Source organism: Chroicocephalus ridibundus, chromosome Z (genome assembly GCF_963924245.1).
Source record: "Chroicocephalus ridibundus chromosome Z, bChrRid1.1, whole genome shotgun sequence".
In the NCBI taxonomy this organism is placed as follows: domain Eukaryota; kingdom Metazoa; phylum Chordata; class Aves; order Charadriiformes; family Laridae; genus Chroicocephalus; species Chroicocephalus ridibundus.
This window is the reverse complement of record NC_086316.1, coordinates 46,946,044-46,971,862: the sequence shown is the minus strand read 5'-3', so window position 1 is coordinate 46,971,862 and position 25,819 is coordinate 46,946,044. Positions and strand designations below refer to the sequence as shown.

General features: G+C 39.3%; 1 protein-coding gene across 1 annotated transcript; it reads right to left on the bottom strand.

Annotated features, from left to right (window-relative positions):
- Nucleotides 1-2: 2 nt before the first annotated feature.
- LOC134509059 (transient receptor potential cation channel subfamily M member 6-like) lies at nucleotides 3-24,283 on the bottom strand (the record flags this gene model as incomplete). Its single annotated transcript, XM_063321529.1, has 17 exons — nucleotides 24,249-24,283; nucleotides 24,039-24,145; nucleotides 22,907-23,081; nucleotides 20,968-21,082; nucleotides 19,051-19,250; nucleotides 16,576-16,708; nucleotides 13,705-14,846; nucleotides 12,888-13,000; nucleotides 11,827-11,953; nucleotides 10,824-10,921; nucleotides 8,638-8,696; nucleotides 7,171-7,196; nucleotides 5,274-5,324; nucleotides 3,140-3,205; nucleotides 932-1,218; nucleotides 579-661; nucleotides 3-42 (listed from the first exon to the last, which is right to left on the bottom strand). Coding segments are annotated over exons 2-17 (2,730 nt in total), but the record flags the coding sequence as incomplete, so codon positions are not given.
- Between the last annotated feature and the right edge of the window lie 1,536 nt (nucleotides 24,284-25,819).

Here is a 25,819-nt window from a genome sequence, read left to right as displayed (position 1 = left end):
TGGTTCGCTGAATGGCAGTAGATGAGGAAAACTTCCAGGAACCTGCAGATATAAATGCTGTCTATCAAGAGCTGGAAGGGTAATGAACATCCGCACAGTCAGCACACAGCATGATGCAAAGCAAATATACCAAAAAGGAGGACACATCTTCCTTAGCTGGAGTGTTTTGAACCGCAGGAGGTACCAAATGGTAGGCAGCACAAAGGCTTTCTCAGTTTGATAACTGACCAAAAAAAAGCACTTGATCAGTCAGTATAGTTTATGGACAAACAACATAATCTGATTTACTCCAGCCCACTGCAAATTAACTATATCAAATTGTCTTATTTTAATTGTATAAAAGGCAATTCTTGCTTCAGTCTAAGGAACAGCATTTTGAAGAAGCTTATTTTGCCATCACATGCAGCTATAAAGACAAAGTTCAAAGCTGCCTACCTTTCTCCTTAAAGAGTTGATTAACTACCATTAGTCTGTCTAAGCAGTAGCTATTTCAACCCACTATGAAAAAGAAAGCTGCACTAGACCTGGCACACAGCTAAGAAGAGAAACCTCTGGCACCTAATAGACAGTGATTTTACCTTGGAGTATATGGAAGGCCATGAGGCTTGACTTGATTGAAGGTATAGATTAACTTCTGGGCAGCCCTTTGCTGTTGGATCTCCTGAAGAAAATAATGTTATAAATATTAATTTCATTTTCATGAAGAAAGGCGCCATGAATTTGTCAAAACAAATAAACAAACACACACCTGATTGTATATCATTTCCAAATGGGAGACAGACCTCCCACAAAACATTTTTTCCTTTCCAAAAGATAGCATCAAACCACTTGTCAACCATGCCGAAGACATTCACATGTAAGCAGTATAACATTTAAGGCACATCAGGTTATCAGGTTAGACCAGTCAGTGTGCCTTCAGGTCTGAACTCACCCTCAGGCAGAGATGTAACACTGTGCCTTCATGAAAGATCTTTTGCCAAGTCTGAACCACCTCTGGCAGAAAAGACTTCACAATAAATACTTGTCCCAACTTCAATACATCATTCTCAGACCAAGTACAAATGACCTTCATGGCCCGCCGCAGACCCCCATCCATCTCCTCCTGTGACAGGACTTGGATCATTGCAGCCATACCACGCTGGGACCAGGAAGACATGCTTTTGTCAAGGTTCATAGGTGAACTTTCCTCTAGCCGATAGACCGTCACTTCCTCTCCAGCTTAAATAAAAGGAAGTTTTTTTAGCAGAAATCACACACTGCAGAAACAGGAGAGAACTGCATTTTGATCTGGTATCTTAAAATAACATACTGCTTTATGAGCCCTTGTAAACCACACTTCAAAATGGAGCTTTTTTATCATTGCTGTTCATCTGTGTGACAACTTCCACAGCCTACATTTACACTACTTACTACATACATTCCGCTTAAGATCTACTGTGATAAGTTGTCCAAAGAGCTTGTATTAAGCCTCTAAACAGAGATGAATTTAAGACCTCCTGCACACTTCCACACAAACAAGTAAAATTAACAGGAATTTTAGAGTTTTGGTGTTTTAAACAAAGATTTGTCTTTTTCCTAGAAATTCCAATGTTATTTGTACTGTACAAAATTTGAGATGTTCAACTCCTGCTAATAATGTTTTTCTGAAAGCAGAACAAACCTGGTGAGCTTTAACTCAGTCACATTCTGTTTCCCTGTACAGTTCTAATAGCATTCCCCTCCTGCAACCTAAGTGAGACACCTTTCTGTTGCCATCATTTGTAAACGAACGGAAAAGTGGACTGATTTTTTTAAACCTGGCTTTCCGTCTTGCAACTCACGTTATTTGCAATGTTAATTTGTAAGATACGGGTTTTCACCGGCAAGTGTGATGACGTAACTACATCTGCAAAATGGCAAAGAATAGCATGAGGAAGGACAAACTGGATTCGGATTAGTAGATTTCCTCCCCACTCCCCAGCCTACCTTCACCAGTCAGCATAAATGTAGATGCTGTCAAACACCACAATATGTGCAAATTTCAATTTAAAATAAAGTCACGGAAAAGCCAGTATCTCACATAGAAGACAGACACTTGAATAAAGATACTATAACCAGACACATTTTTTAATCTTACATTAATTCTTCAGTTTATTATCTTTTGACAATTTAATACCTAGAAAGGTGTCTCCTGGGAGCTTCAAAGATTAGAATGTTCAATATGCTCATAGCTATATTAATTATCTGCAGCAATCTGGTCCCAAGAAATCCTATGATGCTGCAAGTATCAGCAATTAGTTGCTGTGAGACAAAATATTCTACCCATTGAAAAGAAGGCACCTAGATCTCAAGTGTCTAGAGGCAGAGCTTCTGCTGCTGTAAGCCAATACTGCACACTAATTTCAAAACCCTTCCAAATGATTTTTGTATTATTCTCTACTGCTCTTCAGTTAAAGCACAGTTCTTTTTTCCTTGGTACGCTACAAGTCTTCTGTACCAGGTACAGCAGTAGTGCCCTTTCAGCAAATACCTGTTTTTCTTCTTGATGGGATATCCTATCTATCTATCTATCTATCTATCTATCTATCTATCTATCTATCTATCTATCTATCTATCACCTATTTATCTATGTCTTTACATGTGGGGGAGGGGAGAGAGAAACAGGGAGACAATGTAGGTATTAAGGTTAAGGGGAATCTTTTTGCTGTCTTCAGATATCCTAAGGATAAGTATAGAGAAGATGGAGTTAGACTAATCTCTGAGATCGACAGTAACCACATGAATGCTAACAGATATAAGCTACAGCACGGGAAACCCCCAACAAATCCTGGGAAAGATACTAGGTTCACAACGAAGTCAGTCAAACATTGGAAGAGGTCGTCCAGAGAAGCTGAGGAATCTCAATTTATAGACATATTCAAAATGCAACTGGACAGGCTCTCAGCAATCTGATTGGAATGGGCCACAGAGGGAGTTAGAACAGATGACCTCCTAAAGCCCCTAAATTACTGCATGACTACAATTCTATCCCAGTTCATCTCTTTTAGAAAAGAAGAATTGCTGAAATTAATCCAAGGAAATTTCTCAAACACAGTCTTTAAATAGATAATGCAACAACTATTTATAAAGCATAAAACAACATCAGGAATTTGGTACTCACCAAAGAGCTGGACTGGTGTAAATGGTATGGTCTGAGAAAGTCTCATTAAGTTGTTTCTTTCAACAGCTGCAAACAACATAGATTTCACTACTAAACTGAATAAACAACAAGCTGTCTGAGTTTCAAAAACATCTAGTGGTGCTTTACTGTGGTGTACACTGCCAAGGAGGATGCAGTGTGATCCTGTGTCAGGCCTGAGCACCATTCTACCCAGCTAGCAACTTCCCTTTGCGTGCCCATGTTATCTCACAAACATCAGCTGCCACTCTTTCCCCCCTTCATTGATTCCCTTCTTCCAAGAAAACAGGGTCTCTGGGACAAGCCCCTTGCATCCCAGGGTCTCTGGGACAAGCCCCTTGCACTACTTCTTCATCTGGGGTCCTCACCAAACATCATCAGTAACATTATTGCATCTCCCTAATTGTCAGATTATTTCTCAGGCAAACATCTTCAAAACCTCAGAGTGCCAGCTAAATATTTATAGATTTATCCTCACAATGACTCCGTTATCAGAAAGGGGGAGAGAGGCGTGAAGTAAGTCGCAATGAGGGCAAAACTAGAAAAAGCGGGCAACTCGGATGCTACAGTGCTGTCTGCCCAATTTCCCTATTCAATGGCCGAAGACAGAACTAGCATCCAAAGCTGAGTGAACTACAGCAGATCTGTGTTTCTCTGCAGAGCAACCAAAAAGCTCCGATGGCAGACTCTTCCAGAGCTTGGACACCAACTGTCCTTTTTAAGATTACTTCTCTGAGCAGAAATTAATTAGAGATTATTTGGCCCAGAAGGAGAGAGCAAAGGGGACCCATGGCATGCCAACCTATGAATTAGGGTCCTCATTTGAGAAGATCTGCATTTCAGGCTCCACTTGAAGGCTTGTTTACGTATTCCGAATTCAACCGGCATCGGTTAACATGCCTGAATAGCTTTGGAGCATGGACTGAAAATCAAGGTCATCCCTTGATGCCTCACTAGGAACATGCTCTAGCCACACAATTAGTGCGTAGCAGGGACAAGGACGTGAACAGCAGAGCTGTCAGACCTGTGCCATCCTTGAGACACTGCCAGCACTCACTCTAGAACCTCCAGGAGCAACGTGAAGTGGACTTGCACCAGATGCTGAACTTGTGTGTGCAGAGAAGCAGAGCTACACAACATGATAGCAAAAATAATGCATAAGCAGTATGTGGTGCAGGATTTTAGTATCAAACTTTTGGGCTTTGTTGGCTAAATTCTATCATGATCTTCCTGAGGAAAGAAAACCCAGTGTGACGTTTGTCAACTAATACTGGAAACCATTCTCATCTGTGCTAAAAGTCCTACCTAATCTCAAATAATATGCCTGACGAGAGCCAGGCATGGCAACAATGCCACGATGTCAGAGAAATTACTCCTGTACACTGATTACAAACCAGGAGGTCTTATTCCCAGTGAATATCGCATAGTTTTTTGAACTTCAGGAGTCTGCTAATGCTTCTGCTTTACCCTAGGCTTCCATTTAAAGGATGCCAAGTCCTGTAGGCAACAGGGACATCTACTGGCAAGCTCCGCTCAGTTCTCCTCCGGGAAAAACTGAAATCCAAGCCTGGTGAGAAAATCTGTGCATACTCAGTTCAGGAAAAGACAGGACTCCAGGCAATTAGCATTCAAATGATTTATTCCCTGCCAGATTTACAGGAGTTCATAGGTATATAAACACAGATTAAGTAGTACAGGACCAATTAACTGAAGAAACCAATTCCAGAAAGTACAAAGGAGGATGTGGGAGGTGTGAGGGGAAGTGACAGCTATAAACAAATGAGTGCCTCTTCGCGCCCCCCGCCCCCGTCCCCCCTCCCCCCCCCCGCCCCAAGAATTGGAGCTCTATTCATTTTTTCCACTGATATTTTGAAAGCGATTATCTACATTCTGCTCTGGATTTGCCAGAAATACCGAGAATAGAGCAATTAGCAGCAAGAAAATAATTCATTATTTCCTCACTGGAGTGTTAGGCATAAATTAATACAGAATCTTCTTAGCAGTGGGCAACTGTGCAATTCTTCAAGATGAAAATCACAGAGGATGACAAGTGAAGAACTAGTGTCCTTTTAATTTGTTAAATTACTCAGCTATCATTCTGGTGCCTCCTACTTACCTGAGTAGTGATGATGCAGATCTTGAGATGTTTTCAAGCAGGCGAAGATATCTGAAATAATGTTTAAAGGATCATTACATTAATTATTATAGCAGAGATAAATGCATGATTTTTGAATTCCTTCCATCCTAGAGTTTGTCATGAAACAGATTAACCAGAATTACTGTCTCAGCATTCTAAAGAGGAGAATTACTAATAGGCTTTAACTATGTTATAATGTACAGTATATTGGCAGATTTCAGTTATCAACGTAATATAGCCAGATGACTTATTTATTCAGGGAAATGGTAGGAAACTGCGATATTAACCTCAAGGACATGTAGCTTCTCTAAGCCAATTACACCTCTGGGATATTAAAAGCACTTTGCTGTCCATCATGCTTCACAGCCTCCCAAAGGCATGATTTTTCCAACTCCATCCTCAGTCATTAAGCATTCCATTAACTATAGCATTACACCAAAGTTATAATAATACTGTCCCACTAACCCACAGCGTCTAAAATGCTGTTAAAATAAAAACAGACAATTTCTGTGGTTACTTAGCAGTGGTTCCTGTGGTTATTTATCAGGCACAGACAGATCAAATTTAGTCCAAAATTTTTTTTTTATAAAAAGTCTTTTTAATAAAACCAAGATTAATGAGCATGTGTCCATTAATTAGGTGAAATGACTTTGCTCTATTGGAAAACAATCCTTCAAAATGCCGGATTTCAGAAAATACATATACCGTACTACTTTAATTCCGAAAAATGAGATAATCAAAACTGAACTTTCATCAAAATATTTGAACATTACACTTTTCTTCTTGATGTATTTTATTTGCTTATATTCCCTTTTCTAGTGAAAGAGATATTAAATAAAAAAAAAAATAAAAAGAACCCACGTAAATAAATGTTGGGATGTAGGCCAGCATTTCCTCCGAGTGCCCTTGGTGATTCAAGATCCCTTTTGCTCTCTTTCTTGCTGGACCCAACTAGTTGTGTTGCATCTCGTATGTTGCAAAACAACAAGCATGAGAAGGGGAAGGGGGGGGACTAAGCCTTTCCTTTTGAGGATGCGAAAAATGGATTTTAATCAAAGCAACGGTGTGCTCTAGAGTGTAGCCCCCCAAGTCAGTACGCTTGCAGCGGAGCGCTTCAGCACCGCCACGCTTTGTGCACAGCCGGACCCAGAAAGAGCGGCGCTTGAAGGGGAGATAAGTCTAAGAGCGACTTGTTCCTGTGTCACAGCTAGACTCAAAAAGAGGTAGATGCCCAGCTGCTCAGCCTCTTACAGCTAAGCCGCATGCCAGGAAAACTGGAAGATAGATTAAAAAGGCAACAAATACAAGTGAAGTTAACTAGCAGTCTGGTTCCGTGGAACAAAGCAATTCCTAGCTATAACCTTGAATTTCTTCATTGGCCATTTCATAGTAAGTTCAATCCTTCACTGATTTCATAATTTCAGGGAAACCACACAAACAGAGGAACGGCACCAAACTGCAACTTGAAAAACCAAGCGTACGTTGAAAATTTTATATCACACTCTGTCCTCAGGTATACAACCTGCTTTAACGCAGGAGGTCTTTTAGATTGCCAGGCATAAAAGCAATACCATCATCTTAAAAAGTTTCTTCCTACTGAATAGTACAACATTACTGGGCAGACTAGAGTAAAAATACTTTTTTTTTTTTATTTTAGGATTTTGCATTTATCATGAGGAAAACACGTCCTCATTAAAAAAAATTTTCACTTTAAAATACAAATTAACAACTAACATATGAAACAATAGCTGAACATTTTCTTATAATCCTCCAACAACAATAAAATAACTTCCTTTTGGATTTCGTACTTCAGAATTGTCAAAGTGTGATTTGGAGAGGGGAATTAAAATGAGTGACAAAGCAGCCAAAAACTTACTGTCAGTTTCCTCTGAAGTTCTCAACCTGTTTAAAAGCAAACATTTGATATTTTACTCCAAAATTTCTGTCATTAATCTAACAACAGTACATATAAAGAGATGCAGTTTATGTGAATGCAAAACTCACGAAGGTTTGATCAGCAATCATAAAACAAAAGAAACTTCAGTGCAACTTTGTTCATTGCAACAATCAGCAAATAATCTTCAGTTACTTAAGAACAGCAACAGTTTTCTGCATGTTTCGTTCTCTCATTTATGTTGAGCTGCTCTTACCACACTGCACCGCTGTCTCTATCGTTTACACTGCAATAACAGTATCGCTTAAAGACCACTTCAATCACACACACATTTGTTCATTTTTCCTCAACGCAGAGATGCACTCAGAGCTATTACCACTGCTTGCGCAAAAACAGACTTCTTAAATTCATGGTCCTTTGGATTAGCAAGGCTGCAGAAAGACTACGGCATTAACGTTGAAGCAGCCTTTGTTACAGAAGACAGCGGATGTGATTCACCTCGCAGACCAGGGGGATCCCACTGAAGACAACAGACTAAGTGACAGAATCAGGCCACTCAACGGCCTGTGGGTCCTGCTGATAAGTATGCAGTTTGCCTACTGCCTATAAATGACTAGGTAAAAAGCAAAACAAAACAAAACAAAAAACCAACTCATAGGATAGGTAAAAAACGCAACATCGTTTTTCCTCTTCCCATGGTGAAATCACGTGGGATGTGGCAGCTTTCTACTGCCTTTTATTTATGACATACACATTTTCACTAAGTGAGAGATATATAAAAGAAATTGATGAAAATAAGAAAGAAAAGGAAAAGAAACATAGAGACAGCACTGCACGTGGAAAAAATATCCCCAATGTTAAGATAATGATCAATCAAGCTCGAAAAAATATCAAAGACCCACAATAAAATTTGAAAACACTATTAAAATCAGTATACTTTCACTAAATATAATAAAATCTTAATAACTTGAAAACCCATTAAGAAAATCAAGCCAAATATTTTGTAAATATTCAGACTCAGTATGAAAGAGAGAATCAGAGAAAGAGAGAAGCTTTCAGGAACTGCTAGCACTTTAATTATTAAAAAAGGAAACATGCAATTTGCACAGCAAAAGCAAATGCAACTTTTCGTGCTCACTAAATTGGAATAATGGGTAGTTAAAGATGCTATGGTGATCTCAGTGATTGAATTAGAAAATTGGATTATTGTTAGAATAAAAAGAGGTGTCTATGCCACCTAAAATTATACGCTTTGTTTAAATGGATCTCCTTTATCTCCATTAATAAGGCTTCATTTAAAGAAACTTAAACAGATTGAATAGTTTTAAGGCTTCACATAAATTTCTCATCCTAAGTATATTGCAGAACCAAAGTGGAAACCCACAGAAAGTACAGAAGTTTCTTTCTGAAAGCATGTGATGAATATCTCAACATACTAATAATACATACAAGGAGTTCCTGGTCAGATTACTTTTCTTGGTGGTTCCATATATGTTATTACTCAAATCCTGTAAAGAAGAGAGATACTTTTACTGGCAAAATCTGCACATCGCTGTCATATACACACTGCACCACTCAAAAAGATACAACCTTGAAAACGCTTATTGATATGCTTATTGTTATCATCAATAATGACACTGACAGGCAGGTGAATCACAGCATTGCCATACCTACACTAAAATGGAACTACTTTACTCACATTACAGTTTTTTATTTATATCACATATATTCCAGGTCTTATAGTTAAAGAAGTACTCAAACAGCCTTTTAAACTTGCAGCCATATTAGGGAAAATTGGGCCAGGCAGGTTCTCCTAATGTGCTAGTCAGAAATGGCATTATTGTTTTGAATAGCAGTCAGGCAGATTTCAATCCTCAAAAGAAATAGAGCACCAAAGAAAGTTCAAAGACAACAAAGTTTAAAGATAAATTAACTAAAACTCAGCTTTGAATATTATCTGAAACTTAACACACAATTTTTTTATTTCACTCATATTTTCACCTTATTGCTTGCTTTACAGATGAAAACATCTTTAACAAAACCAAAACCTTCTTTCATACACCCTTACTGTGCTCTCTGCTATCCTTCAGGAGGGATTTCTGAACCACTGGTGTTCAATGGGTAAATCTGAGAAGCACTGCTTTAGGAAAAATACATCTATTTAAAATATATCATACTCCAAGAGGAACAGTAAAATGAAGCAACATTGTGACTTCTCAGCAATACATGTAAACTCTCATAAGCCAGACAGCACTTAAGGACAGGTATAGCAACTCATTGGCCACTGGAGGCTGTATCTTGAAAGAATAAAAAATTTGAAGTTGGCATTCTTGAAGTGACTAGTCTTGGCCTAACTCCAATCCTGCTGTAATTCTTCTGAGAACTTTAAAAATCCCTCCCTTGAGTTTTACCTAAGACATGTTACTATGAGTTTTGAAGCACCAGATTACTTGGTCCCTTCCCACAGTTTTCCTGACTGTACCTGTATTTTGTTTGTCTGACCCTGTGTTCCACATTTCAAAGATTTATAGGTTTAACCTCCAAGCTCAGGTTTTAAAGAACACAAAATCAATAAATTTATTTCTCTTTCTCTCTCTCCGTCCAGTCTTTCATACAAAAACCTGCCATTTTTAAAATTTAGATTCAAGCTCTCTTCCTTGGTATTTGGGATTCAAACTCTACAGCACTCAGAACAGCAGATCTGAAACTATCTAGTTTATTTTTACTCCTTAAGAAAAAAAAAGGCAACTCATAGCATTTACAGTGAAAAATAAGCTAGGCTTTTAAAGATCACCATTTTAATAATAAAAAGTGCTATAAGTAAAACAGGCAAGGAAGGGTGCTGTTGAAAAAAGAAGAGGTAAGGATTATTTCACTCCTCTTCTTAATTTATTCTTTGTTAATTTCCTTTCATACCTCTGAGATAACCCTATGCCATGTAGTGAAAGACACATTTTCTTCCATTAGCTACACCTTTTTAAAACAGATAGAAGTTTCTATAATCCAGATTCCTGCCCCTAGTCTTCAGGAAATATAAATTGGTCCAGCTCCATCAAAGTCATTGAGCCTATGTTGACTTACATAGGCAGAGGACCCTTACATTATGGAGCTGCAAATTAATTCTGATAAATAATAAGATATGGTGTTTATAAGCCAGGGGTTAAGAAAACTAAGCTTTGCAGCTATTATCATCAATATTTAACTACCACTTTGCAAGAAATAACTATCTCTGTGTGATAGAATAAGAGCAATGTAGCTACCTTGCCAAAATTTACTTCACTCTGCTAACTAATTCTGCCCAGGGGTTCAAGATGAAGCAGTGTGCTCACTCATTGCCTAATGAAACATCAACACACATGTCATTTCTGACCAAATTCTTCATACTCAGAACCACTCCATGATTTAATAATTTAATATGTTACTTCAATAACCTTAATGGAGTGTTAACAGCTGTTAAAATTATTCATTTACTTGCACACATGTGCTGTGCCAGCAGACAACAAAGTTCCTCATCTCTTAAGAGGTATTTCATGACAAAGAACCTATAGCAGCAAGTCCAGGGACATCAGTAGAGCTACCCTGGCCTCATCCCAGCCAAAAAACTATGGACTAGGATGTGTAATCTTAGGTCTTACCTCTCGAGAATGCCTCAGGTAATCACAGAATGGTATGCTGTGCCTACCAATGTCTTGATTTTTCATCTTCTGGTGCATACAACTGAGATGTTCCAAACCTAGCCAAAATAGCAGGTGTCAGCTATTTCCAGAGTGTAAATTAACAGCTCTACTGCTACAAACTAAACACCTCTACAGCACTATAAAATTAACACCTGTATAGCATATTGCCCCAGCAAATGTGTAATGGGCTATAAAAGCAATAATGGAATTTCATAAGGTTTAAACAGACTGTTTCCATTCTCTGTCAGCAGATTTTGGAGGAGTGCAGCCCTTCTCAGGCTATGCTGTGCTGAGTCTCAGCATTCCCTGGTTCTTCTCCCAGCAGCTCACAGGATGAAGCCAGTAAGCCACATCACAGCAAAGCTGAAAGATAAGAGGAACTACGCAAAGGATTTCTGAGAATGAAAGAGTTGGAGAATTACTAAAAGAAGAGTAAGAATGCCATTCCCTTTTCATTCCAATAGAGATGATACAGAATTCATTTCTTCCCTTTGGAGTATGTGTTTCTGAGCAATGAGTAATGAATAATACATGCAGAGGATCCGCCAGCAGATACAGTATTGCTGCTCTGCCTGTGAGTGTAAATGCCCTAAGAAATTCACGAGAGAGTTTATTTTTGCAATTAGCCAGGATGACACTTTAGAAGACACCTCAGGACAGGAGACAAGGATATCATCCTCCTTGCTTCCCACTTACTCCTGAGGATTGGTATTCTACTATCCCCCATGCGAGACAGGCAGCACTCCTGGAAAGATTTAACTGACCTTCCATCCAACCTGTGTCCCTTTTTGCCACTGCAATGATGCAGCAAACAACCAAGTCATGTGTGCCTGCAACCTAATTCTAATTCTGTAAAAAATGAGGTCAAAGTGGTGGATGATATTTTGAATTTGTGAATTTTTATTTACTGCTTCTTTTTAAAAGCTGTGCTGAGTTTTGCCATCTGCAAAATATCACATACTTAGCTGACTGAAATTAGACACAGTGAGCCAGTTCTTGCTGTGTTTCTCTTGCTCATCCCAGACATTGATCTCTGCGGGCTCTGAGCTCACTTGGGTGTTCTGGGGACAATCATCCACTCTAATCACCTGGCAAGACACAGACAAAATGACATTCGATTTATAGATGACTAGCACCTCTGCAGTTCCTCCAACAGCCCGTGACGTGGCCTTTCAGAGTATCACTGAAATGCCAATGACTGAACTTGCTCCCAAATGAGAAACAGATTTTCCCATTTTTATTACAAGTTGCATAAGAAAGACACATTTCTTTTGTCTAGTAAATACTACTGAAAGATCTAGCATTATAGCTTTTTAAAACAAAGTTTGAAGTCCCTCAGAATAGCTTCAGAGGTTTTAGGTCTCAAAATTCAAGTCTGAGATCTGTTGTTAACCTGAACAACCTACGTAAACAAATCAGTCTTCAGCTTTCATCTCATTAAACAGAGATAACTCTTTCCAGCTGACAAAGATCCTAGGAATCTCTTTATAACTTTCTAAATAGATTTCTATATATGTACACACACATACAGTTATGAAAGTTGCCCCATACGTATGACACAACCAGTATGCTGTCTGCAACGTGCTAAACGTTTGATGGATTCAAAGAAAAGACTGCGGGACTCCTGTAGGCAGGAGACAAGACCAGCAGGCCTGGCTTGCTTGTTTACAGTTGCACAGCATCTGGGTAGGGCTCACCACTCCTTCAGTCTTTCCTAGATCTTATGAAGCCTCCCCAAGTCTTCCTGCCAGGTAAAGTGCAAGTACTGTTCCCTTTCTGTGTAAGATCAATAACACCCCTGGTATACTATCCAGCAAAGCCCATAGACTTCAACATGTTCAAAACTGAAATCCCACACATTCGAACAGAAGGGAAATTATACCAAATCCAGACACACAAAAAAGACACCCCAATTTGTGCACAGCATTTTAAATGTAGACATTTTCAGCAAAGCCACACTGCAAGAACTGCTCTTAATGAATGAAAAGGACAGCTATGTGGCTCTCTTGCATCTGCACATACCGGCACCTGAAGGGTTTTTTGATTCTTCTTTCCTCTCCCAGACTTTCTGGCTCTGTTTTGTTGTTTTGCTTTTGTTGCCTCACTGTGGTGTAGCTCACTGGATGGTAAGGACTCTGTGGGAAAGAGTCAAAAAACACCATTAAGCTACAGAGCTTTTGTTTACTAAGACAAGATCTGATAAGACTGAGAGTTGGCAGATCTCCAAAGCAAGCTGAGAAAGACTTGTGACACCCGAAGTTAATACTCATGCAGTTCGGTGCAAAGATTTGCACCATCACAAGATATAAAACAACAAATGTTACCCATCATCTCATACTATTCATAGTTAGAACTGTAATCTGCTAATTTTAGCTGTTGGTAAGCAAACTTGTTGGTTTTAAATCAGCTATAAAATGTGCACCTTTTCATTCTCCATGTATCCATCTGACCTATGATACTGCTAATACATCTCTTAGGGACTGTGTGATTTATTTTGGCTCCTGCGACTCTTGTATTGCATCCCCAGGACAGGAGACTTCCCCGGAGAGAGCACAGTCCCTCTGTCACCCCGGCTGTGTAGCCACAGCCATAGGGATCCCATGAGATGAGGAGAAGCAGGGCGTCTGACACGCAGGCGAGGTGCAGCTTGGATACCAGGCACACTTCAGAAATTTCTTACAGGAATCAGACCCAGCACAAAGAAAGTGAAGGATTAACTCTGTGCTCTGCTACTATCTTCAACTGCAGCTAATGCCTCCTGGGTGCAAGTGAAATGTTTTTATAATGCCTTGGGCTCCCCAATAAAAGATACTCTACAGGTGTAGTGTTTTATAATTACCACCTATGGCCTTGCAGGTTTTCCCGCTTTTCTCTTTCTTAGGGGACTGTAAACTATTGCTCCTGCAGAAACTCCAGTCTCTCCAGATTGGGCTGATGCGGAAGGAAGTGCTGCGTTTCAGCTTGTTCTGAGAGGTGATGCTGCTGTGATGTGACCTGTCGGAGTTGTAGGAGAAGGACTTTGATTCTCTTATCTGGACGTGTCTGGGAGCACTACCCGTGCAATTGCAGTCACTGTTATAGGCAGAATGTATGCACAGGGCCTTCTTTTGTTTCTTCTCTGAGCTGAAAACACCTTTTTCATCACCTTCAGAGAATCCCCAGTTCACATAACCACCTTCATTTTCTTTTCTGTCATGGCAGGAGGGTGCTGCGCTCTCTTCAACATCCAGGGATGGCTGGAGACCAAGAGGGTGATCAGCCTCAACAGTATTAGTCTTTTCTGATGGCAAATTAATAACAAAGCCTCGCTGGCTCCATTGATAATCTGGCTCCTTTCCAATGAGGCTGACACTCTGCAAGTTTTTCTGCACCACAATGCTACTTTGCAGTTCATCTTTGAATGCATCATCCCTGTACCTGTCAGGAGTGCTCAAAAAGGACAAATTTAAGGTAACATCCTCAGAGAAAGACCCTCCCTGATGGTCAGGGGGCACCAGCAAAAATTGTCCATATCTAGGGGTTGACTTAGTCTCAGAGGATACTCCTGAAGTGAGTGTGTCACTTTCTATTTCTATCTTTCGAGAGCTGTCTTCTACCACTTTGTTACTCTCGGCTCTCAATACATGGTCTTTGCACTCTGATGGCCACTGACTCCTTACCAAGCTCCGTAAAAGGGAAGGTGGCATGCTGTAGTAGTGGTACTTCTTGTCATACAAACACTCCAGGCTGCTCAAGGTCTTGGAATAGAGTGCATTGCTCCAGCTGTGGGGCAATTTCCTACAGGTTCGGTGTTTTGTGTTAGCCAGTAAAGCTTCTTCCACCTGCAGGGTGTCTACAGCTGAAAGCACTTTCAGGATGTCCACTGTCAAGGCAGACAGGTCTTGCAAATGTCCTAGCTGGCTGTCCAGGGAGAGTAAAGACTCCTTGATATAAAATACCTTCTCATGCACTTCTTTTAGCTGCAGAAACATCTCCTCCACTCTAGGTGGAAAAAGAAAAGATAATTAAAATACTAAAACACAGATCCTTACTTGGATTTGCCAGATGATTAAGAAAGCCATCAATACATTTCAAAAAGCCAGTGTTTTGGGGTTTTTTTAATGGTCACTTCCATTGCCATGAATATCTGCATTTTACAACACCCATCCAGACTTACAACATGTCATTCAGGTTATTGGGCTAACAGCCAGTGACTTTAAAGGAAATGGGCTTTTTGCTCATGGGATATCTATTTTTAAAAGTGCTATTTTCCTACTAACGTCCATTCCTTGCCACAGAACTACAACAGGACACAGCTTTGGAAATGCTGCTTTGGCTATTGCTGTAAGTGTAAAATGCTGTAAAGTATGCTTCTTGTCAGCCAGTCATCCTGCGTTTCTACATTTCTTGTGCTCACACAAGAAATGCTCACACAAACCTACAGATGCTCTTCCATTTCTCAAATACTGGAGACTGATGAGAAAAGTGCCTTCCCAGGAACCTATCTGGCCTCTGGGAACAGATTCTGTATGTCTGCTACCATCAGTTATCTTCAGGTAAAATTCAGCTGCCCAAAAAGCAAAGCCTTTTTTATGGTCTTCAAATCCCCAGTGAACAATGCAAGAACTTCTTGGACTGGAATGATACCATTTTAACCAAATCGTTATCTTCGTGTTTCCTGAAGATACTCTCTCTGGTGCTCTATTACTAAGACAATGATAAACTAGCTGCAGGCAGTATGCAATAGTTGCTTCTTTCCTTTGTCACTGAGTAACTAAAAGATGTAGCATTTAACCAACGCCTGAATAAAATCAAATACCAGTGTTCCAAAATATTTTATTAATCTAAACGCATTTCTTGTATTAATGTTATGCAATGCTGATGAGTGTGTTTTACCTTTGCACTCAGAAAAAAAATCCTTTCCGGATCTGTATTTATCCACTAAATGAAATCTTCTTGCTGTAATCGATTCTACAGCTTTTGAGCAAATCTACTTGATTTATTTCTTTTACAGGGTACATTCATTTTGCTTGTGTTTTGTTTTAGTATGCAGAAAATAAGACTATGAACAGGCAAAGATTAAGAGGCTATCTTTCTCTAAGCAAAACAAATTTATTAGATGAGAACTGGCATTCAGTAAGACTTTTTATAGTGCTCAACTTCCTTAACTCTTTCCATTAAACTTAATGGCAGCGTTACCATTGATTTCAATAGAAAGCTAAATTAGGCTAATACTGGGAGTTTTGAAGCCCCATTGACAGTTGTGTGTTGACATTTTGCAAATCAAGACACTACATGGCAGATAACGCTACAATGGTTATACTGGTATTTCTGTAAATAGCAGTTATACTCAATAACAAGCAATACTCTCACAGTGTTCCCACGCTGTTAAGCCTTTAAATAAAAATATGTATTGTCTGCCGTACTCTGGCAGGTCTTTGTGGTGCTACCTCATCTGCAAAAGTGAAACTGACTGACACCTTACTGTACCCCTTTAGCCCCCTGCACGCTGTATACATCCAGGGATACAATTCTGCCAGCAAGGCTTCCCAGCCAGGCCTGCCATGCAGTTCAAACACACACATTACATTTCCATCAAATTAGCAAGGCCTATGCATGTTAGTGCTCCTCATGTTCCCAGTGCCATAGCCTGTTACAAAAGCATTAGCTTATCAAAGGCTTTTTGTATGATATATGTATGCAAAGAGCACAAATCTGCAGTGAAACACACCTTTCTGTTGTCAGACGGATCCTTTCACTGTCACTGGAACTCAGGCTTTCATTCTTCTCATGAAAATATTTTTCCACACACTGTTCCTCAAAGTCATGGAGTTTCTTTAACTCTTCGTCACTCAGGTACAACTCTGAACAAAGGAGGCAGGAGTTGGTAGGAGGAGTGCTGACAAACGCAATTGTTTGTAAGCATCCATGAGAAATAAGAGAACTGTCAGAACAGGTTTCCTCCCCCTCCCTCGAGAAGAATGAATCAGACATAACTCCATGAATTGTATAAAGACTCAACATGCCAAATACATGTAAATGTGTTATCTTTCCTTAGACAGGCAGCAAAACCGCGCTAACAAAAATTCTAGTGCACTCCCTTTTAAAGCCTCAAAAGTACATAACCAAATGGCTGCTCGCAAAGATGTACTTTCTCCCAGACTTTTTCCTGTATTTTGTTACACATGTGTGACTCCCAAGATTTACATACAGATATGTACAATTAGCCAACCTTATGAAGATTTCACTATGATTTGGTTCAGGCATTTGTTTAGGGCTAGCTACCTATAACAATTACTGTCCTTTCAGGTACTCAAAGCTACAAAACTTTTTTTTCACCTAATTGCTTCACATGTTCATATGTATAAAACATTAAGCAAGATTACTGGGTGAAAAAGAACGCATTAAAAAGTTTAAAGCTCCGTGGCCTGGGCTGCTTACGATGCTATTCTTCTAGCACACCGAGACTTCTGAGAGAACAGATCGATTATAAGTCAGTATGAAGAAATGCGTACGGTGGAAAGCTGCTTCTCTGATACAAACTCCACATCTTCCAAGCTCCTTTTTTCTTTCCTTTTCTACATACTAGAGAGCACTGTACTTGCTAGAGGGGGTATCTGTGCCAAGCGACATGGCAGTATTTGCTACAAGTGTGTAGCACTCATCTGCAACCCACAGCTCAGCGGGGAAGCCCCCACAGTGTTCTGGGGTTCCCCCACTCACTCCAAAATGAGATTTAATCACCTCCTAAACTCTTTTCCCCCCTAATCCACCTGTGTTCTTGCCTCCAAGATTCTACTCTCTGGATCTTGGTATTTTCATTGATTTTCCACAGGGTGGCACTGGATCCTCATTGCTAAAACCAGTTAATTATAACCGCACCAAAATTTAAGTAGACGAAACTTACCAAGCAATGCATAGGTATAAAGAAAAGGGGCATAAGGGTGCATAAAAAGAAGAAAAAAATAGTCTCTTTCTAAGAGAAGTGTAGGCAAGGCACGAGCCTTCTTCTGTCTAAGGACTTTCAGATGTGCTAAGCAGCGTTTCAGTTTTCCTTGTGCATAATGCACCTTACAAGTAAGACACCTCCTGTGCTACATCAGTGACTTATACTATGCATGCATATAAAATAAGCAGTGGTACTTCAAAGGCAAGCTGATGTATCCAGTTGTGATGGAGGAGCCGAGCTTGGGAGCAGCAGTAAAGCAGCTCAGCATTGATTAGTTAAGCCCATTTTTGAACTCCGTAACCGCCTGTAAGCATGCCAGGTATCTTCAGGGATTCATGTTCAGAAGAGAAAATCCTAAGTGAAGCACAACCCAAGCAGGGTCTGCTCACCTCTGTTATTAGGCATCAAGGATGTACATTACATCAAAAAAGATGAGGCTGTATAATACTATGTGCCAACGTTCCCCAGTGTTTTTTTGGATAAGGTTTCACCCACCAGCCTCTCCTCCTCCCCGTTCCCCTGCCTCACCCCACCAACCACCAATCCCCACTACTGAGTATTCATTCCCATCCCAACATCTTGTGGTCCCCTCCCAGCAATAGCTAAGGCTGCTCCTGGCAGAGCTGCAGGAGTGGCAACAGTGCGACAGGGAACTGGCATCACCTTAAAGAGGTATTAGGAAGGACCCTGGGATGGATAAATCCAGGTTGGGAAGGGTGAAGGAGATGGGGTTAAGGTGCAGTGATGAGCCAGTGCACAAAGGGAAGATGCAGTGAGGAGGTGGGAGGCCCCTGCGCTCTCTCTCTGCATCCGCCATCACTGGATCTCCTCTGTCCTCCGGCTCTGTGGCTACTTTCTCTGGGCAATTAAAAAGGAGTCATTGGTCTTTTCAGGACAAAGGTACAGAAATGCATACTGCCAATATTGTTTACTCTATTTCAAAATAAGGCTATTCTGTCTTACAGAAAAAGCTGCTGTCACTTTATTTCAGCTCAGAGTTGTGATGTACCTTGATACAGAGTATGCAGCACAGCAAAAGCCAAATAGAAAGCAAAGCATTCCCTTAGTCACTTTTTCCTACAAGAGTTCTCAGACAGGCAGGTTAAATTCAATTTTGCAAATAAAACCAGCCTCCTACCCAGAGAATCTTTTTTTTTTTTTTTTTTTTTTTTTCAGGAACTAAGCTACAAAGTGATGGGAGGCTGAAAGCATTCCTCATCAGCTATTTCTTTTGGTCCCCAGTTTAGCTCTGCTTACTTAGTCCAACGTCGCCTTCCTCCTGATCCAGCTCATTTGGAGGCTGATGGTGGAAGATGCGGTTTATCAGAAGTCCAATGTGGCTCAGAAGGATGAAAGGTGGAGGCAGCCATGGCTTCTCATGGTAGGTCATAATGTAGCGGTACCGGTTGTACTTCCAGAGCTTGTTAGATATGGATTTCAAATCATAATAAACATTACTGAGAAGAGAGAAAGAAGGGGAAAGAGGGTAAGACACTCCTGTGAGGAACACTCCCAAAACAGCACAAGATGCTTGTCTACAGATCTAATTTGACACTGAAGGAAAGTCCCATCCCTCCAGTGAGGTAAATCAGCTTAGCAACTTTCATTTAACAAAGCAGCAGCGTGTGCCTGCAGCTAGCGCACTGAGAATGAGATCTTCAAAGCTGCCTAACGGATTTGGAGACCAATTCCCATTCACATTAATGGGAACTGGGCAAAAAATATCCCTGAAGTAGCTTTGAAATCTCAGCCAGATTATTTAAACTTTAATACATAGCCTAACTGAGAATTCAACACTGCCTGCCTCTTTGGACTGGATTAAGTGTAGGAGTCGGGCTAAGGGAAAAGCGTTAACAAAATGGCTCTGCTGCTCTTCAGCACACTGCCTCTAAACAAAACACTTGCTGAAAGAGGCAGCTACAGGAGTGATTCTTCTGCAGGGTACCCTTTGGAGCCATGATATTACTAAACGTGACTATTATTGCACTGAATAATTTCCCATATCTACTATCCTAGACCCAAGTACAGGAAAACTACTCTGTGGTTTCTGGCACTGTAATTTCAGTTGTACCATCGTGCTACACACTCAGCACATAATCACAAAAACGCCAGTTTTACTTCTGGGAGCATAATTAAATGTATCGCTCATACCCATTTTTGGTCCCACTTCTGGAACAATCAAATCACTAGGCAGAAGATTTAACATATCATCATTGCTGAAGGTTTAAATCTAGAAATAATTCAAATTACAATTTCACAGCTGTGTATTAAAAAAAAAATAAAAATAAAGAAAACCCTGATGCCTTGCCAAAATTTCAGGAAAGACATTTCTAATTGGAAGTGGTAATAGAATGAGTTTTGATCATTCAGTTTCCTTGAATATTAATCACCACATTTCTTCATTTGAAATTTTTTTAACCTGCAGCTGACTTCTTCTTCCCCAGAAATACTAGAACTCCAGGAAAAAAATAATTAACTACTTGCGTTAGACTGCTCTTTACTAATATTTTACAGAACTTGATCACTACAAGAGTCTCCCTGTTAAAACTTGAAAGGTTAGAATTACTATAAAGACACTGATTAATTACTATAGAATTACTATTGAACTAGTATGAAGACCCTTCCTATTCCAGCAGCAGACATTAAAAAACAGATAGCTAAAAACACTGCAGTTAGATTTCAGACTAGAACATACCAAATTGCACCAAACAACGGGAATTTTCAAATTATATCCTAACAGAAGAGCTTGCTCCTGCAAAGTCATTATCCTCTTCCCTTGAATACCTTCTCTACTTATCTGCCAATTTAAATCTTGAGCTACCCTATGATGAACATTATATACGCTCTCAGCAGAACAAATATGGCATTTAGGAACAAAGGAAAAATTACTTCAGAGCTGAGTTAATGTTGCTTTTTTGCCAACTGCAGTTGTCCACTTTCACAGAGTCAGATTCTGTTTAAATGGCAAAACAATTTAGGTGCCTGATCACCATCCCCTTCCTGCCACCTTCTTGCTTCTACCTTTCTTTTTTTCATTCACCAGGCCCTCATGGAAGATGGGGTAAAACTACCACCAACGTGCCACTGCTGGGGCATTTTTGGTGAAAGGCTTTTGTGGAAGTGTTGGCAAAACATCTATTAGTTGCTTTTGCAGCAATATACCGTGGTACCTACTTAAAGAAAGCAATAAGCAAGTTGACCATGATGATGTACTGCACAAAGAGGTAGACAGCTTGGAGGAACGGCGTGAGGAAGGAGCCAGGAGGACAGTCTTCATTAGTTTCGCAGACTGAAAATGAAGGACAAAGACTGCATGTTTAGCATGGAAATCACAGCAGAGCACAGCAACGGCACATGCTTCTTATTTGCCCCAGCAAGAAACAGAATAGCCCTCATTACTTTCAAAGATACATTACTAAATCCCTAATGAAAAAGTCTACCTCCACATAAAGGACATCTGAGATTTCATCATGATACTACCGCCCCATAGTTTCCTTTGCAATTCAGAAACTGTAGACACCTTTTCATATATGTAAGTTCTTATGCCAATCACCCTGACCTTTTGTTAAGGGGAAAAATGATGCAGCTGAAATGTATTTGGGAGATGGCACACACTCAAGTAAACGGAAATCCAAATCTTTGATCCTTAAAGCAAGTGGCAAAGCTTTCACTGACCCCACTGTGGAAAGGGTACGGTGCAAAGGCTGCTTTATCGGTAATGGAGTGTTATTCCTTTAGAGCTTCAGTAAGATCATACTAACGCATGTGCAAAAGGATATATGGCTACAAATATCTGTGAGATGAAGTAACAAATCACAGAAATTAAGGGATACCTCTTAATGTTTTTAAATTTTCAAAATAAATACTTTTGATCTTTAGAATTTTTAATCAAATTTTACACCTTTGAGGAAATTTTAAAACACATTTATAAGGCAGCAGCCCTAAATTCAGGACATATTCCACAGCATAAAGAGTCATTACAGAAAACATAGCTTTATTTGGGAATTGTCAAATTTCTAAAGGTTTAGCATTAATAAGTGATTAAATGGATTAAACTGTGAAACAGTGTGCTTTCATTAAAAGAATTTTGACTTATATAACCAAAATACATAGCCATCATATGACTTTTTCAGCAATAATCAAAGAATCATAGAATCACAGAATACCAGGTTGGACAGGACCTCAAGGATCATCTGATCCAACCTTTCTTGGCTAAAGCATGGTGTAGACAAGATGGCGCAGCACCCTGTTCAGCTGAATCTTAAAAACTTCAAATGATGGTGAATCCTCCGCTCCCCTGGGGAGATTATTCCAATGTCTGATAATAATCCATAATAATGGATGCAACATATTAAATTATTTTAATGAATCAGATCTATGCTGAACTACATAACTTAAGTATCTGTACCTATTTGCATACATACTTTTCTATTTTAGGGACTGTTTTACTTGTACCCATCACTTAGAAGCATGAGAGTGCCTGCCATTTATAATGCTGAAATACTCCCTGGAGTACCTGGTTCTTCTCTCTTATTGAGCCATGGCCAAAGCCATAATCAAGATATAACATTTTTTCCTATTTACTTTTCCTATTGTAAAGGAAATTTTCCTTATTTTCCTATTTCCTGTTTACTTTCCTTATTGGTTCTATTTTTCCTATGTTCAACTGGTTTATCTGCTTAAGAATGATGCCAGGTAACTCTTACTATGGTGAAAAACAATTTTTCTTTTTTATTGTTCCTTTTTTTTTGTTTTCCCTTGATTCTTTCTTCCTTTAAGGCAACTTTGCAGTCTTTTCTCCAAGAGATCAGCAGTTTTAGATATAGGACATTCACTGACCATGAACTAGCTTAATGTTACTTCCTATGTGCTTTCCGCTGAGTTTTGCAATATACTTCATTTGAAAAGGTAAATTCGAAGGTTTCAAAGCTTAATCTTTTAAACAAACTAATATTCTCACCCTTATTCATGCAGCATTACTCATTAAGGACATATACATACTGTAATCAAACTTGTTTGAGAAAGAATAGAGTCCATATGTGGTCAAAAATCTATTAGCCCAGAGTGGACATGTTTCATCACAAGTTAAATTTAAGCTGTGAAAATTACGTACCATCTATTTCTCCAGCATAGACCTCACCAAACATCATCCAGTAGGGTTGAAATACAATATCTCGTGCCAGAGTCCAAGAAGGAGGCTCCTCTGGCGAAAGGATTGCCTTTCGTGCCACTCCAAAACTCAACAGGACTATGGCCATCATGACCACAATATAGAACATATTTGCTGTCTGGAAGACATGTTTGCATGAATGAATTATCTGTGTTAATTATATGTAAAGGAGACATTATTGCTGTTACTAATCATAATATAAAGCCAGGGCTAATAATCTAATACGCTGGAGGAAATACAAGTATTTTATTTCTATGACCTGGACTACCCAAGTATTTTATAGAGGTGAAAGTCAACTTGGACCAAAAAGGCCACAAGTCCTACTTGCCTCTCAAGTCCCTTTTAAGATCTTCAAGCAAGATTTGAAAAATGCAGAGACCTTATGATGGTTTTCCTCAGTGGTATTTCTTCCAAACTGAGAGCAAGGAATAGCAGTAAAAATGATTTTGCCTTCTAATACTGCATCAGAATTACCATGCAAGACAGAATATAAAAGTATTAATGAGACAGTTCCCAATAACTGAGGGAAATTAGAGTGGGAATCTGCAGATGTCCCTCAAGACTAGACAGCAGTTCAGCAGCAGTTCTTATACCAAAAGAGAAAAAAAATTAACTTTGATCTCAGAGAAAGTTTGCCTGCTAAAAATGGGATATAGTTATCTGAATCAAAATGTAAAATAATAATGAGACAGTTTCCAAGAGCTAGGGGAATTATCTATAGTAGTGAGCCCATCTGCAAGAGACAGGGATTTTTCTTTCTCCTATTATCAAGCTGGATCAGACACTCAACTCAAATGCAACCCTTCTCTAAGGAACAAAGTAAAAATGGGTTTTGTGAATAAATTCAAATAATGAATAAATTCAAATAATGAATAAATTAGAGGGAACTGGAATCTGATTATGGTGAACTCACAAACAGAAAAAGACATGGTATTTTCAGGTAATACCTTTACTACGAATTATTAGCTGACCTGTTCTTTGACCATCATTCTTTTCTGTCACTTCTGACCTTTACATGTTCCTCAACAGATGCCTTAACAGTAACAAAAATACTGCTCCAAAGCATAATACTTACCATTTTCCCAATCATTGTCAGGTACGGGCCAGCATGCTGATTCACAGCAAAAAGATCAAGAAGCCGAGTATACCAAAATATTATATCCAAGCAGTAAAGAAGTCTCCCTGCAGTTTGAACAGGGGGGTCAGACCAGCGCAAGCCAAAACCAATCATAAACAGGATGATAGCTATAGAATCAGTAAAATTCCAGTATTCATAAATCCACACCTTCACTTTTTGGCGAAATTTTCCAGGTTCTGAGATAAATACCTGAGTAGAACGTGGGGAAAAAAAACCAAACAATGAAACTCCTTTAAAATCACAAATACATTCTTTAGCCGTTTCTGTCTGAACTGTTTCATATTTGAGAATGTATAAATTTCTTTCCTTTTTTTTTTTTTTTGCAGGCTGGTATATTGCATATTGCCATTCACCATTAAATGAGGTTTGTACTTAAACTATAGTGTCGTATCGCTCAAGCCTGACACAGAAAATAGGAAAACAGGATAGTTCTTCCTACGCAAAATGAGATTCTGTGCCTGAGCCCATTCACTGAAAAGTACATTTTCTCAGCAGAAAAGAGCAGCCAGTATAGAACCGTTATGCATATGTATCATTATAAATTAACGAGCATTTTCTAGAGGAATGGTCACGACCTGCAATAGCCCTTCCAAAAGCCCCTAAGTCATGGAAAGTACCAACCTAACCTTGCTCATGGGAAAATAACTAATGCCTTTTATTTCAGACTGAAAATATAAAGATCCTTGTATTCCACCAAGGACATGCTAAAAAAAGGGAGCGCTGGCAACTAGCAAGGTAAAGAATGAAATGTTCGCTCCTTGAACTGTGAGGTGCCCCAAAGGAATTTTAAGCTTCACTGAGCAAATGTGTGAAGTGGAATCTTTGGGAGGCCGTAAATAAAACCTTTGCACGTTCTGCAAGTGAGGCCAATTATGCCGTGCTATGTAAGATCACACTGATAAGTACAACGCAAAGGAGAAACTTTGAAATGTTACGCCCCAATCCTGCAAGAATTTACGCATATGAGCACATTAATGTAAACAAGTGATCCTACTCAATTCAGCTGGACAAATCCACGTGAGGAACTAGTTGTGGGGTCAGGGCCTAAGGCTTTAACAATTAGTTGATACAATCTAGAGAAATAGAGGTTTGCAGTTACATGTAACAAAACTCTCAGCAGTTAATTAGCTGCACGTGTCCTACAAAGTCTTTGACAGCAGACCAGAACAAGTACATGGACAAAGAAAATCAAGTAGAAGACAAGAATTTCAAAGTCTCCAATGAATGTTAAAGCTAGAAAGAAGAGCTTCATGGAGAGTCATAGGTTATTCTACGCATAATACCTATTAGCTGATAACAATGTTCACACTCAAAGTAAATATCTAAAGACAAATTCCATATTCGTTGGTCCACTCAAAACAATTAAACCGGTGCCTATATTGGGGCTCCAAATCTCAATTCAGCACACTTACTCTCAAGCAACCTGCACATTACCACTGGCTTTACACCACAAAAAAACAGAGATTTAAGGAGAAACTTTAAGATGCATTTTCAAAGCTCAAGTACTGGTTTTCAACTAAAAGACTTCTCAGAAATAAATGCCTGTATAATTCTTTCCTCTGCTAAATTCTCTATAAAAAGAGTGCAGGATTTGTCATTCTTCAGTTTATGATATTTTCTGTATCCTATCGTATATCCTATGTATTTATCTATATTCTATCATATATAGAGGTTTCATATATCCTCTATAGATAAGAAGTGTGAATAGAAAAGCTTAC